This window comes from Trichechus manatus, unplaced genomic scaffold (genome assembly GCF_000243295.1).
Source record: "Trichechus manatus latirostris isolate Lorelei unplaced genomic scaffold, TriManLat1.0 scaffold00030, whole genome shotgun sequence".
In the NCBI taxonomy this organism is placed as follows: domain Eukaryota; kingdom Metazoa; phylum Chordata; class Mammalia; order Sirenia; family Trichechidae; genus Trichechus; species Trichechus manatus.
The window spans coordinates 1,966,199-1,978,966 of record NW_004443966.1 but is presented as its reverse complement, the minus strand read 5'-3'; the positions used below and the strand labels follow the sequence as shown (position 1 = coordinate 1,978,966).

Here is a 12,768-nt window from a genome sequence, read left to right as displayed (position 1 = left end):
AACGTACTTCCTTACACCTGCTTGAACGTCTTCAAGCTGTGGTGGTAAGACATTCGGAGTTCTGCCTGGTTCTTTGTGATCCGTCTGCTCGGTGTTGACAGTTCAGGAGCAGCTGTCCTGAGCAGACAAGCAGGGACATCAAAAATTAACTGTCGTTTCAGCTATTTTTTTATGACAGAAGATAAGAGGAAAGTTAGACAGTTTGTACCAAGCCCAATCTGACCTAATCTGTTTAGATTAATTGATTTCTTTCTCTCTAGTCGTAAAACTAATTGTCAGAAATAGTTTCTAACTTCGACTGCGTCCTTGCAGTCACCCTGAGGAAAACCTGTGCTGCTGGACATTGTCTTCAGTAACTTGTAGCCCCGTCTGGTGCTTAAAGAGAAAGTCGCAGAGCCCTGCTCTTGTGGTATACCTCCTGGGTTAGTGGCTAAATATTTCCTGAATTTCTTAAGATAAAGATAACTTAATTTTTCAAGTAAAAAATTCTGTGCTTGATAGAATTTGAATTATAAAGTCTTTTCTGCCAAAGACCTGATTTTAAGCAATTGTATATTTCAGAATAATAGCATTTATGTAATAGTAATACCTATCATACAAATACTTTATAAATTATTTCATTTAATGCTCAGAAAATTTTTATGAGTTATTTATCACTGTTAAATAATTTAAAAATTGCTATTCAGCTTGAATGGCTTGCCCAGTATCACAAAGCTAATGAATGGCAAATCTGGAACACAGATACAGTCTTCTAATTCTGTATCCTATACCTTACCATGGAGCCCTGGTGGCTGCTAACCAAAAGGTTGGCAGTTTGAATCCGACCGGCTGCTCCTTGGAAACCATGCGGGGCAGTTCTGCTCTGTCCTGTAGGGTCACTTTGAGTTGGAGTCAACTCGAAGGCAGTGGATTTTATACATTACCACCATGTCCTACTGCTTCAGATAGATTGGATTTCAAGGGCCAGTCCAGCTCAGATAGCAGCTGTGTCATTCGTCTTTATATACGTTTGTATCCTTATCAACTGTGAGTTTGTCGGTAGGAGATTTGCCATTGGACTTCAGATTTGTAAAAGCCCCACCAGAGCTACTTTATTACTATACAGGGTGATATTTTTATATGAAAAATACCTCATTTTGAATTTATCAACTAGTATAATCTTAATATCAATCATCATCATGACAAAGTCTAGAATAGTCAGTGAATCATACATTTTGCTGTATGACCCACTCAGGGATAAGTTGTCATTTTTTAAACAATTAGATTTCAAATTAGAAGATGTTTTTAAATGCTCAAAGTAAAAATGCCATTTTTAAAAACATGTAATAAGCAAGAATCCCATGACAGATGTGGCATTGAACGCAGTAGGGAAAGGGTGAAGCAATCAATAAATGGCACTGGGACCATTAGCTAACTTGTGGAAAAATTTTTAAATAAATTCCTACTTTATATTTTACAGAAAAATAAATTCTAGAGGGATTAAAGACCTATGTGAAAGACAAAACAAGAATGTCTTATGACATTGGGATAGGGAAGGATTTCAAAAACAAGACACAGAGAGCACAGACTATAAATGAAAAGAGTGATCCATTTTACTGCCTTGAATTAAAATCTTCTCTGCATCCAGGACTCCAAAAACAAAATGAAGAGTCAAGCTACAACTGGGAGAAGACGTTAGCAGGACATACGTCCCCAGAGAGGATTAGTATACAGACAACTTGATAAGGATCCCTGTTTTTAAATGGGCAGAGGGTGTGAATGAGCAGTGCCTTGAACAGTCTCAGCATTACCTGGGAAATTGTTAGAAATCCAGATTCTCAAGCCCCACTCCAGATTTTCTAAATCATAAACTCTGGAGGTGGGGCCCCTACATTCTTTGTTTTAACAAGCCCTCTCAGTGATTCTGTTGTTTGTTAAAATTTGAGAACCAGTATATTAAACACAAATGATTAATAATACGAAAAGATGCCCAGTCTCACCATCAATCAAAAAAGGGTGAAATAAAACAATGAGATACTTTTTTACACCCATAAGATTGGCTAAAATTTAAAACTTAAGTTTTAGCAAAGATGTGGAGAAATTGTAACGGTGCTGTTGAGAATATAAATTGGTGTAACAGTTTTGGGGTATAATTTGACAGTAGTCATCACAAGTAAGAGTCTTCATTGCATCAACTGTTTGAAATAGTGAAACTACAATAAGTAATTGTCAGTAGAAAAATTAATAAACTGGTTTTAGTCCATACAGTACTGTTATGGAAGCTGTTAAAAGTGAGTGAATGAATGAATGATACAGGTTTTAACATGAATAGATCTTAGAAAAGATAAAGTTGAAGAGATGAAACAAATATGGCAAAAGGTTAGCATCTTTTAAATGTGGATAGTGATACATGGGTACCTCTTTACTTTTCTTTGAAACACTTTATCATTTTAAATGTAAAATATTAAATGGGCGTTATCTGTCAGGATTCTGCCTCAAAGGGGGGCTGAGTTGGGTAAACCAGGATCTTAAGTAGTTGAGTAGAAATTGAACACTGTAATGACTAAATGTTGTGGCCCAAAGTAGAGGAGCAGACAGCCATCTAGGATCATGTGCAGAAGATGTAGTAGAGTTGCGTTTTTAAAAACTGAGTAAAAGTTAAGTGGAGGGAAGCGTGAAGGCTGTGTGTTCTAAACTGGTGCTGCTTAGTGCTGTTTAGCCCATGCCCCATCTGATAAACATAAATATCTTATACTTTTGGTTAATATAATTGGACATTTCAAAATGTGAAGTACTGTTCTAAAAATGTGTGAATGAAAACTTCTGTAGTTATAGGGAGGAGCCCTTTTTTTCCACTTCTTACGGTTCAATTTGCATATATACAAGGGATCTTCAGTTCTCTCAGATGTGCTAGAGGGAAGAGGGAACTGTCTTAACTTTCTACATTAATCAGGACGGGTTAGGCTATGCCGCAGCAACAAAATAAGCCTAAACATCGATAGCCTAGCCACAAAAATTAATTTTTTTCACGTAGTATATATGGCACCAGTCATTGGAGGCCCCTGCTCCGTCCACATAGTCCTTTAGGCACCCACATTAACAGAGACACCTCCTGTGTGGCAGCTTCACCAGGGACACCTGTGGCTTTCAGGGTGGCAACAGAGGGGGAAAGGGATGCAGGTGACACGTTGATTCTTAACTGGGCAGCCGAGAAGTGTAATACATCACTTCTGCTCAGTGCCTGGGCAAGCCACATGGCCCCAAGCTGACCGCAAGGGAAGCTGGGAGAGGAGGTGAGCGGGTGGAACATTTGATGAGCACCATGTCTGTCACGTGTTCTCTTCACCACTTGACTTGCGTGCACCTCACAGAAGGAGTTAGATGGTGCCATGATACTAGTTCCTTTTGTGACTATTCTTCGTCAGCCAAAGCTTCAGAATGGAAGGCGGTTGAGTAGTAGGATTCAAATTCCAGACTTCACCTTGAAAACCTCCAGAAGTAACTTGATCTTGTATATCTTGCCTTACACCTTTGTTTTCCCCTCTTATCACACGATATCAAAGTGAATATTGTATCTGATTGTTTACTACAAGCTTTTCTTATCCAGGATGTGAAAGATGAAAGCACAGTGTAATTTGCAACATTAAGTCTGTGTCATTGCTTTGTTTTCATAGCAAAGGTTCAGAAAAGCCAGCTTCATAAATGTATGCTTATGAAAATGGGACAGTGACGTGCAAAGTCTGCTCACTTGTTTGGGAGTAAACGGAGATTTTTACTAAAAATTCTCCTAAGTGGTGTCCTGAAATGTCTTTGACATTTAAATTAATTTCTTTTTTGATATCTTCTTGCAAAGATTGAAATGTGTGAGAAAAAGGTCCTTATGAGCTTCCATACAAGATCTTCAACCACAGTGATAGGAGATTAGGTCCTTTCCTACACTGCTGAGCATTGTTTTGGAAGCCAGTGCTTAGCAGTGAATGACACGGTACATCCAAAACCGGAGATCTCTGTGGTGAACTCAGGCTGAGTTCGGTCATTTTCCTCCCAAGAATTTTTATACTCTCCAGATATTTTCTTCTACTGTATGTTGAGCCTCACATAGCAAAACCTTTGTAAGATTTTATTGTTTGAAATGGCAAAAGTAAAAAAACAAAAAATGAGTTTGATCTCTTTTAAAACTTGAAATTTGATATCCTTCTTTAAATCATCTTGTTGGCACTATAATTTCAAATATCCCCTGAATTTCTTCTCTATTTTGGGATTTCTTCTCTACTCCTTTATCCAGTGTATGTAAAAATTTAAAGCTATTTAGAATCCAGGGTTCTCCAACAGTGTGAGTTTTTTTTTACACTTAGTGATCAAAAGTGATGTTATTATTGAATTTTCTGACTTTGCCCATAATGATATTTATGTTTTATTATTATAATATAACCTGTTTGGGATTTAATATGATAGGCATTGTTGAGTTCTTGGTTAAGTGGGTGATATTAGTAATATCTGACAAAAAGTATTTTAGGAACCTTTTTTTTTTTTTAATTGTACTTCAGGTGAAGGCTAACAGAACAAATAGTTTCTCATGAAACAGAAGTACACATGTTGTTTTATGACATTGGTTAACAACCCCACAACATATCAACCCTGTAACTTCTCAGCCTTTTTTTTTTGGTGAAAGATACACCATTTCAAAAATTTCTACATGCACAGTTCAGTGACATTGACTATGCTCTTTGAATTGTGCTGTTATTCTCACTTAAGATGAAGGCTTACAGAACAAAATAGTTTCTCATTTAACAGTTACTACAAATGTTGCCCTATGACAATGGTTAACAATCTCACAACACATCAGCAATATCCTTACTCAACCTTGGGTTCCCTATCACCAGCTTCCCTGTCCCCTTCTGCCTTTCTGGCCCTTGTCACTGGACTCCTGTACCTCGTTAGTCTCATTTGGTTTTACGGGGCTGTCCACTCCCAGGCTGAACAGTGAACCTCGGAGGTAACTTCACCACTGAGCTAAAAGGGTGTCTGGGGGCCATCCTCTCAGGGTTTCTCCAGTCTCCTTTAGGCCAGTAAATCTGGTCTTTTTTTTTGTGGGTTAGAATTATGCTAGGAACCATTTTTTAAGGCAGATTCAGTGAGGAGAGGTTGGAGACTAGTTGAACATTGTGATCTAAGTATCATTGTGAACTCCAAAAGAGCAAGGGCTGTGTCTTGTTCATCTGTCAATTTCCAGTCTTTGTGATGTACAGCAGAAACTCATGGCCATCTTAAATCATTTGTGGAATGAAAAAATTAAAAACGAGTAAATGAATTCTCCTTCATTGTTGAAAGAAGGACAGCTCAGCTAACTGCCTGGACTAATGGAGTGGCAATGAAAATAAAGAGGCTGGAAGAGTACAGGAGAGGGTGAGGACACCAAGGAAGCGCGCTCCAGACGCAACACCTGGGAACTGGAGACAAGATGATGATCAGCAACACTTGAGAAGGGGATGTGGGTTTGTTCTTTTCTCTTGGAGCTGCACAGGGTATAGCTGCGAAATCTACTAGGGAGTATTGGAGGGAGCTGATTAGAAAATACCCCATCGCAGTGGGATGGAAAAATGTAGATTGGGGAGGCAATAGATTACGTGTTTCATGGATGAATTCTGATGGGAATAAGAATAGGCTGAATCATATCATTTTAAACTTTGTTTTATTGGCTCTGCTTAAGCTGTGTTTTATTATGTAAGGAGCACTGGCGGCACAGTGGTTAAGAGCTCGGCTGCTAACTAAAACGTCTGCAGTTCGAATCCACCGGCAGCTCCTTGGAAACCCTATGGGGCAGTTAGTGCTGCTGTGTTCTGTAGGACTGCTGTGAGTTGAAATCAACTCGCTTTGGTTTTTTGGGAGTTTTTTTATTTATTATGTTAGAATAAATTCTGCCACCAGGAATGTCAATATCTGTCCACATTTTCAGTTGCAATGGAGTTTTCCTTGAATTAGACCACCAAAATTTTACTATGAATATTTTTATTGTCATAGGATTTGTGGCACATTTGAAGCAGTTTGAATCTAGCAGGCGCTCCTTGGAAACCCTACGGGGCAGTTCTCCTCTGTCTTACAGGGTTCCTATGAGTCGAAATCAATTTGATGGCAATGGGTTTGGTTTTTCTGTTTGTTTATATAGGAAACTCAGCTGGGAAAGAAAGCTACAGAGAAATGCAGAAATTATTTTAAAGAATGCATTTAAAAACGAAATGACACAGTTGCAGAAACAATAGTAATAGAGAATCTTAGAAGTAGGTTCTAGCAGCCACTGTTGCAAGTCAAAGAATAATTACAGCAGAAAGGGATGATAGTTGTACTTCAGTATTCCTCATCTTAATTCCATCCACAGGAGACAATAGCATCATCAGTCACATGTTCTAATATTTGAGAACCAGAAAAGGCGCCTAGAAGTCATCTTATCCATTTTACAGTTGTGAGGAAAATTTGCCCGAGCACTGAAGCCTCATAGCCAGTTAGTGGTTAAGGGAAGACTGACTAATAACTGTTTCTCTTGACTTCCAGGCCAGTACTTTTTCCTGAAATGCAATATAACCTTCCCTTATCAAATAAGAGACTTTTGTCTATGTTAATCTATGATTGTATTTATACTGAAAATATAAGAATTAATAGCAAAGTACTGTTTTCTCTTATTAACTAATTTTTCGTATGCAGTGAATTTATCAAGCAATTTAATTGTATTCGTGATGAGAAAAAAGCCTAGGTTTTGTTTTCTTTGGCAGAGTGAGTTGTTTAATCTAGTTTAAATTTAGACGATATTTTTTAGGGAGGTGTTAGTAAATTTTGTTGGGGGAAAAACAAGTTTTAAAAAAACCATCTTTCTTTTTAACCTTTTGTAACCAGCAAGAAGTTGAGAAGTTTACAGACCTAGAGAAACTCTACCTCTACCTTCAGCTGCCTTCTGGTGTCAGCAATGGAGAGAAAAGGTACATTACGTCTGTTTTTGTCTTTGCCCCGATCACCGTGTTTACAGGACACCCCTAAGGATGTGCGTGCTGGTGTGTGTCTTGTGGTGGCTGTTGTTTTACGGTAGGTATTCCTGGAGCCATCGGAAAACAGAACGGTAAAACAGTAGATGTTTTTAGTCTTCGCTCTTACTTGGTTAAGGGTTTACCTACAGTTTTTGCCAATTCGTTTGCGCACCTGGGTGAATGCTGGGAAATGCAGCTTGGGCTATATTTTACAGACGGATGGATGTAGTCACACAGTTTATGGGATTGTGAAAATTGAACAGAAAACCAAAGAATAAGCAGACAAGTATTATGAAGATTAAAGTGTAGGAGTTTTAAAACAAAAAAAAAGTGAGATTTCCTGTATAGAACGTTGATACATATGAATTTAAGATATTTTAACTGTTTGGGGTATTACAGTATTTTCATTATTAAAAATATTTGAAAGTCTCATCTAGAAAATATGGAGAGAAGTTGTTCACTGATGCATTCTGTTCTTAAAAGAGTTTCCTTACCCTTTTAAATATTACTCAATTCATATAAGTTATCCCTGACATTCTGTTACTTTAAAATTGTTCGTGAGTAAAAGGAAATGGAATAAAAAGCCTATTACTTTGACCTTTTCTACCTCAGACCAGATTTCATAACTATTTAAATCATTTTGCATCCCAGAAACTTTCTCAGTATTTCCTTCGATCTAAATAAACTCTTCTCACAGTTAGCTGTGTTGGATGTCAGAACCAACAGAGCGGCTTCTCTCCTGCCATCCTGGGTGTCATTTTCATGGGATTAGTTTATAAATTATTCTGCCATGTAATATAAATTGTATATCCTTGTTAACTGTTAATTTGTCAGTAGAAGGCTTGCCTACTGACTTTGTAGAAGCCCCACCAAAGCTACTTTTTATTGCTGTACTGATGATTGACTGGGTGGAGGTGATGGCCAGGGCAGGGCACCCCGTGGCAGGTAGGACTGTAGGGGAGGTTTGTCTCGTCAAGATCTGTCTACGTGAATTCCCTTCTGGAGCATCAAGTGCTCTAGTAAGATTCCAGGATAGTTACTTTCTATATATATTCTTTGAGAGTACTGATTAAATAGAAAATAACCAATTTTTTCCATAATTTTTACCCTAAAAGTTTGATAATTTGTTAAGTTCAGGCAAATTAGCAGGCAGGTAAGTAAGAAAATATCCTCTTGGAGGTAATTGTGGCGGAAACAAACGCCTTGTATCGTCGGTTCTCCATCACCTGTGTCACTTTTGAGGCCTCCAGAGGGAGGGAACAGGGCAGTGACTTCAGCTGGAAGCTAGCTGTGCAATATGTCCCACCACCACAGTGGACAATTTGTATACAGACAAGCAGACATTAACTAAGTGTCCTGAGTTTGGTTTGGTCATTTATAACAGGTTTGCACACAATTATTTAGTGGAGCATTTAGGCCTAGCTCAAAAAAATTATCAATGAACCACTGTCGCGTTCAGCTAAAACATGTTTTTTTTTATGGTTAGTGATCAGAATGCCGTGTCATCTAGTCGGGCACAGCAAATGCATGCCTTTTCCTGGATTCGGAATACCTTGGAGGAACATCCTGAGACTTCCCTCCCCAAGCAGGAAGTCTATGATGAGTACAAGTGAGTATTACGTGCACACAGCAGGCCTGCTGATGTGTTAAAGAACTGAGTTACTGTACTTGGCTTCAGTGATTTGCTTTATCATTGGTGAATATCCAGCTGATGTATGGGATTTTCACTTAGAAGTTTCAGGCTCCTTCAAGCTCAGGCTCCTGTTGTGGCGTCTGTAATAAAGGGCTGCTACTGTTGTTAATTGTCATCGAGTCGATTCCGACTCAGGCAGCCCCATGTGTGCAGAGTAGAACTGCTCCATAGGGTTTTCAAGGCCGTGACCTTTTGGAAGCAGATCACCATGCCTGTCTCCCGAGGCGCCTCTGGGTGGGTTTGAACTGCCAACCTTTCAGCTAGTAGGCAAGTGCTTAATCATTTGTGCCACCTGTGGAGCACAGTTCTACTCTAATACACACGTGGTCACCATGAGTCGGAGTCAGTTCAATGGTAACTTGTAATAAAAGGGCAGAACAGCTGAATGAAAGGATTCCTTTAGAGTTCTTAAGGATGAGAAAAACGGTGTGTCTAGGGCTAGAGACAGTAGAAGACAGTAAGTCAGTGCATAAAGAAAAACTAAAGTGTGTTATTTATTTAGACTTTTAGAAGTAATTATGCAATTGGTAAGAAGAGTGTCCAGTGAGTGCTGCTGTTACCCCGTGTAAGATAATGCAGAGGAGCGACGTTTATCGGGAAGGTTGTTGTTGACTGCCGTCAAGTCTGCCCCACCTCTTGGTGACCCCGTGCACAGCAGAACAAAATGCTGCCTGGTCCTGTGCCATCACCACGAGCAGTTGCGGATCGGACTATTGATTCATAGGGTTTTCATTGGCTGTATTTCAGAAATAGATGGCCAGGTCTTTCTTCCTTGTCCGTCTTATTTTGGAAACTCCGCTGAAACCTGTTAAGCATCATAGCAACACGCGAGCCTCCACTGACAGTGGGGTGTTGGCTGCATATGAGGAGCATTGGCCTAGAACCGAACTTGGGTCTCCCGCATGGAAGGCGAGACTTCTACCACTGAACCACCAGTGCCCCCGTTCAGGAGGTTATTGGTATCTAAAAAGAAACTTCCTGCCCTCATTTTAAATTCTGACTACCTAATGTTAGAAATGTTTGGAGCTAGAGAAAGTCCAGAGAAAAATGTCTGAAATCATCAAGGGAACAAAGTTAAACTAAAGAGCTTTAGTTTTTTTTCTCTTTAGAAAGATTAAAACTGAGAGTACATATGATCCAAGTCTATAAAGTTCATTTTCTCAGTCTGCAACAGTCCACTGTACCAGACCCTGTGGTAAGTTCTGAGGATATAGTGAATAAGACAGATAAAGTCCCTGCCCTTCCCAAGAATATATGCATGTATATATATATTCATTTATAGTAAATATGAATTATTCAGTAAATTCAAGTTAATTAACATAGAGATAACCCTCTGGAACTTCAAAGAAACAAATCTGAATTCAGTAAAGGTTATAAATATCAGGCAGACCTATGTGATATGTTGAAGAAGCCCTGGATGGAGGATCAAGAGAAAGGATTCTGTCATTAAATTTGTGTGACCTGGACAGGTCTGTTAACCACTTACGTCAGTTGCTTCATCTATATAAAATGAGGCGATTGAAGATCTACAGGTTTCTTTGAGCTCTAAAATTCTAAAAGTTGTCTGAAGTAGGAAATGTTGAGGAACTAATCATCCAAAGATGTCTTACTAGTTTCCCAAAAGGCAAATTGGGTAAATTAATGTATAATACTTCCATAATGGATTAATAAGGGAACTCAAGCAGGAGAAAGGTGGGGTGCAGAACTCAAATTCTAGTAAGAAGACCAGACTTAATGGTCTGACTGAGACTGGAGATACCCCAGAAAGCATGGCCCCTGGATTCTCTGTCAGCCCAGAACAGAAACAATTTCCGAGGCCAACTCTTCAGACAGGGATTGGACTGGACTGTGGGACATAAAGTGATACTCGTGAGGAGTGTGCCTCTTAGCTCAAGTAGATACAAGAGACTAAACGAGCAGCTTCTGTCCGGAGGTGAGATGGGAAGGCAGAGAGGGTTAGGAGCTGGTTGAATGGACATGGGGAATCAGGGGTGGAAAGGAGGACTGTGCTGTTACAGTATAGGGAGAGCAATTAGGGTCACATAACAATATATGTATAAATTTTTGTATGGGAAAAAATAAGGGAACCAAGGATAACCATGTACTTCTGAAGCGATGTCTTTCCGTAGCACTTTAGAGACAGCACCCTGTGTTTGCTGAAGTGTGACCCTGCCCATTGAAGTGGTGTTTATGTTCCTAAAAGTTTCCTGCCTTGGGCAAGACATGGTTATATTTTTCTACATTTTTCAATAAAATCTTTTTATGAGGTTTCCATAAATCCTTATACTTTTTTTTTTGCTAAGAAAAGTTAAAGGTTTTTCCTAAGCAAACTAAACCAGCAGCATCACCTTGTGTGTGGGAAGGAGTCGGAGCTCTCATTTTGAGTGATTAATTTGCAGTTCAGTAGACAGCAGTGGAGTTAAAAGGAAGTGACTTTACAGAGAACAAAATTTAAAAAGGAAGTCTCATGTAAGGGAAAATTTTGATAATAGCATGGCTAGGAAAGAAATACTAGTTTTGTTTGTGGCATTTGAAAGAATTGTGCTGATGATGCTGCTTCTCTTCATAATCAGTATAGTACTGTACACAAAATACCTGAGTCTGGGTATTTTCTTCTTGGTAATTTCCCCTCAGTCTGTCCCATAGTGGAAAAAACATCCCAGTAAGACTGGATTTTATTCACTGTGTATCCCCGCGGTGTTTTACACATAGAAGGCACTAATTTAACCCTACGAGGGATTGGATGGAATCTAATCCCTGATGCTGATAGTGAAATCTCAGTGTATGAATGGACTCCGTAAGCGTTCTAGTGCTCTGGTGCCCCACTTTCATAGATGAAAACGCTGAAGCCCAGAGAAGCTGACATTCTCCAGTGTCACAGAACTACTTAGGGGCAAATCTAAGGCTAGAACTCAGATTTCCTGGTTTCTGTTCACCCACGATACGCTTCCACATAAGGACTTTATTTTCTAACTGATGAGCCTTAATGAGAAGAAGGTTTGACATTTTGATGAGTGGTTCATAATAGGTGAGAAAGTGAACTTGTTAAATTTGAGTGATAACAAACTGAGTAGGTGGAACAAATTGGACAAATAGAAATAAAATTCAATAGGATTTCCATTTAGTGTGGCTAAATAAGCTACTGAAAGTATGAATTGGTTTACATATAATTAATATACATGCATACAAATAATATGGGTATCATAAGAGATGTGTCTTATTATAATATATATTAACAGTGTGACATATGCTAAAAAGAGAGTATGGTGGTGTTTCCACAGAATTATAGTATATGAAAGCTTAAGGTTAATCTCCCAGTTGATTGCCTAAAACCATAATTTGCCAGGTGGATTTAAATAATTAGAAAGATGTGGAAAATGTGGAAAGACTGCAAGAAGACAAGAAGTAGATTAAGTATTAGGAAATAACTAGTTAAAAGTTTTAAAATTGTGTTGTCTGAAGAAAGGTGAGCTGCCCCCATAAAGATTACAGCCTGGGAAGCCCTGTGGGGCAGTTCTCCTCTGTTCTTTAGGGTCGCTGTGAGTTGTAATTAATTCGACGGCACATAACAACAACAAAGAAATGCAAGTGGAGTATAGCCGTATATTTTTTAAGAGAAAAAGAGTTGTAAATCACAGAAGAGATTTCAGTTAGAAGATAGCACTTCCTGTCAGTAACAATTTTTAGAGAAATTTTGTCCTTTATTACTTAACTAGTCGTTTTGCCTCTTTTGAGTCCCTAAATGAGGTTTTCTGAATAAAACCTTAGCCTAAAACGATCAATCTTAAATTCATTTTGTTTCAAATATTCATTGAAAACATGATATTACTAATATATTTGATTTATACCTTTATTTTAAGCTATTCCTGTTGTGTATGGCCTCTCTTATAATTCACTGCATGATGTTTAGATGTATTTGTGTGAAAATCAATGCCTTTAATAGTCATTAAAATCAAAATCCTTTTGGGAAAAAAAATGAAAATGTAGTTTAAGACAGTAATGACTAGCTTCTTTTAACTGTATTTTCATGCAATTAAATTAAAATACTACCAAATTAAGATAGAGCTAAAAACTTTAAGG

General features: G+C 38.5%; 1 protein-coding gene across 1 annotated transcript in view; it reads left to right on the top strand.

The window, feature by feature from the left end:
* Window positions 1-12,768, top strand: part of RFX7 (regulatory factor X7) — a 123,649-nt gene that overhangs the window by 78,467 nt on the left and 32,414 nt on the right. Inside the window, exons 3-4 of the mRNA XM_004374595.3 lie at window positions 6,868-6,950; window positions 8,482-8,604. Coding sequence (XP_004374652.1) covers window positions 6,868-6,950; window positions 8,482-8,604 — 206 coding nt within the window. The remainder of the gene's footprint in view (window positions 1-6,867; window positions 6,951-8,481; window positions 8,605-12,768) is intronic.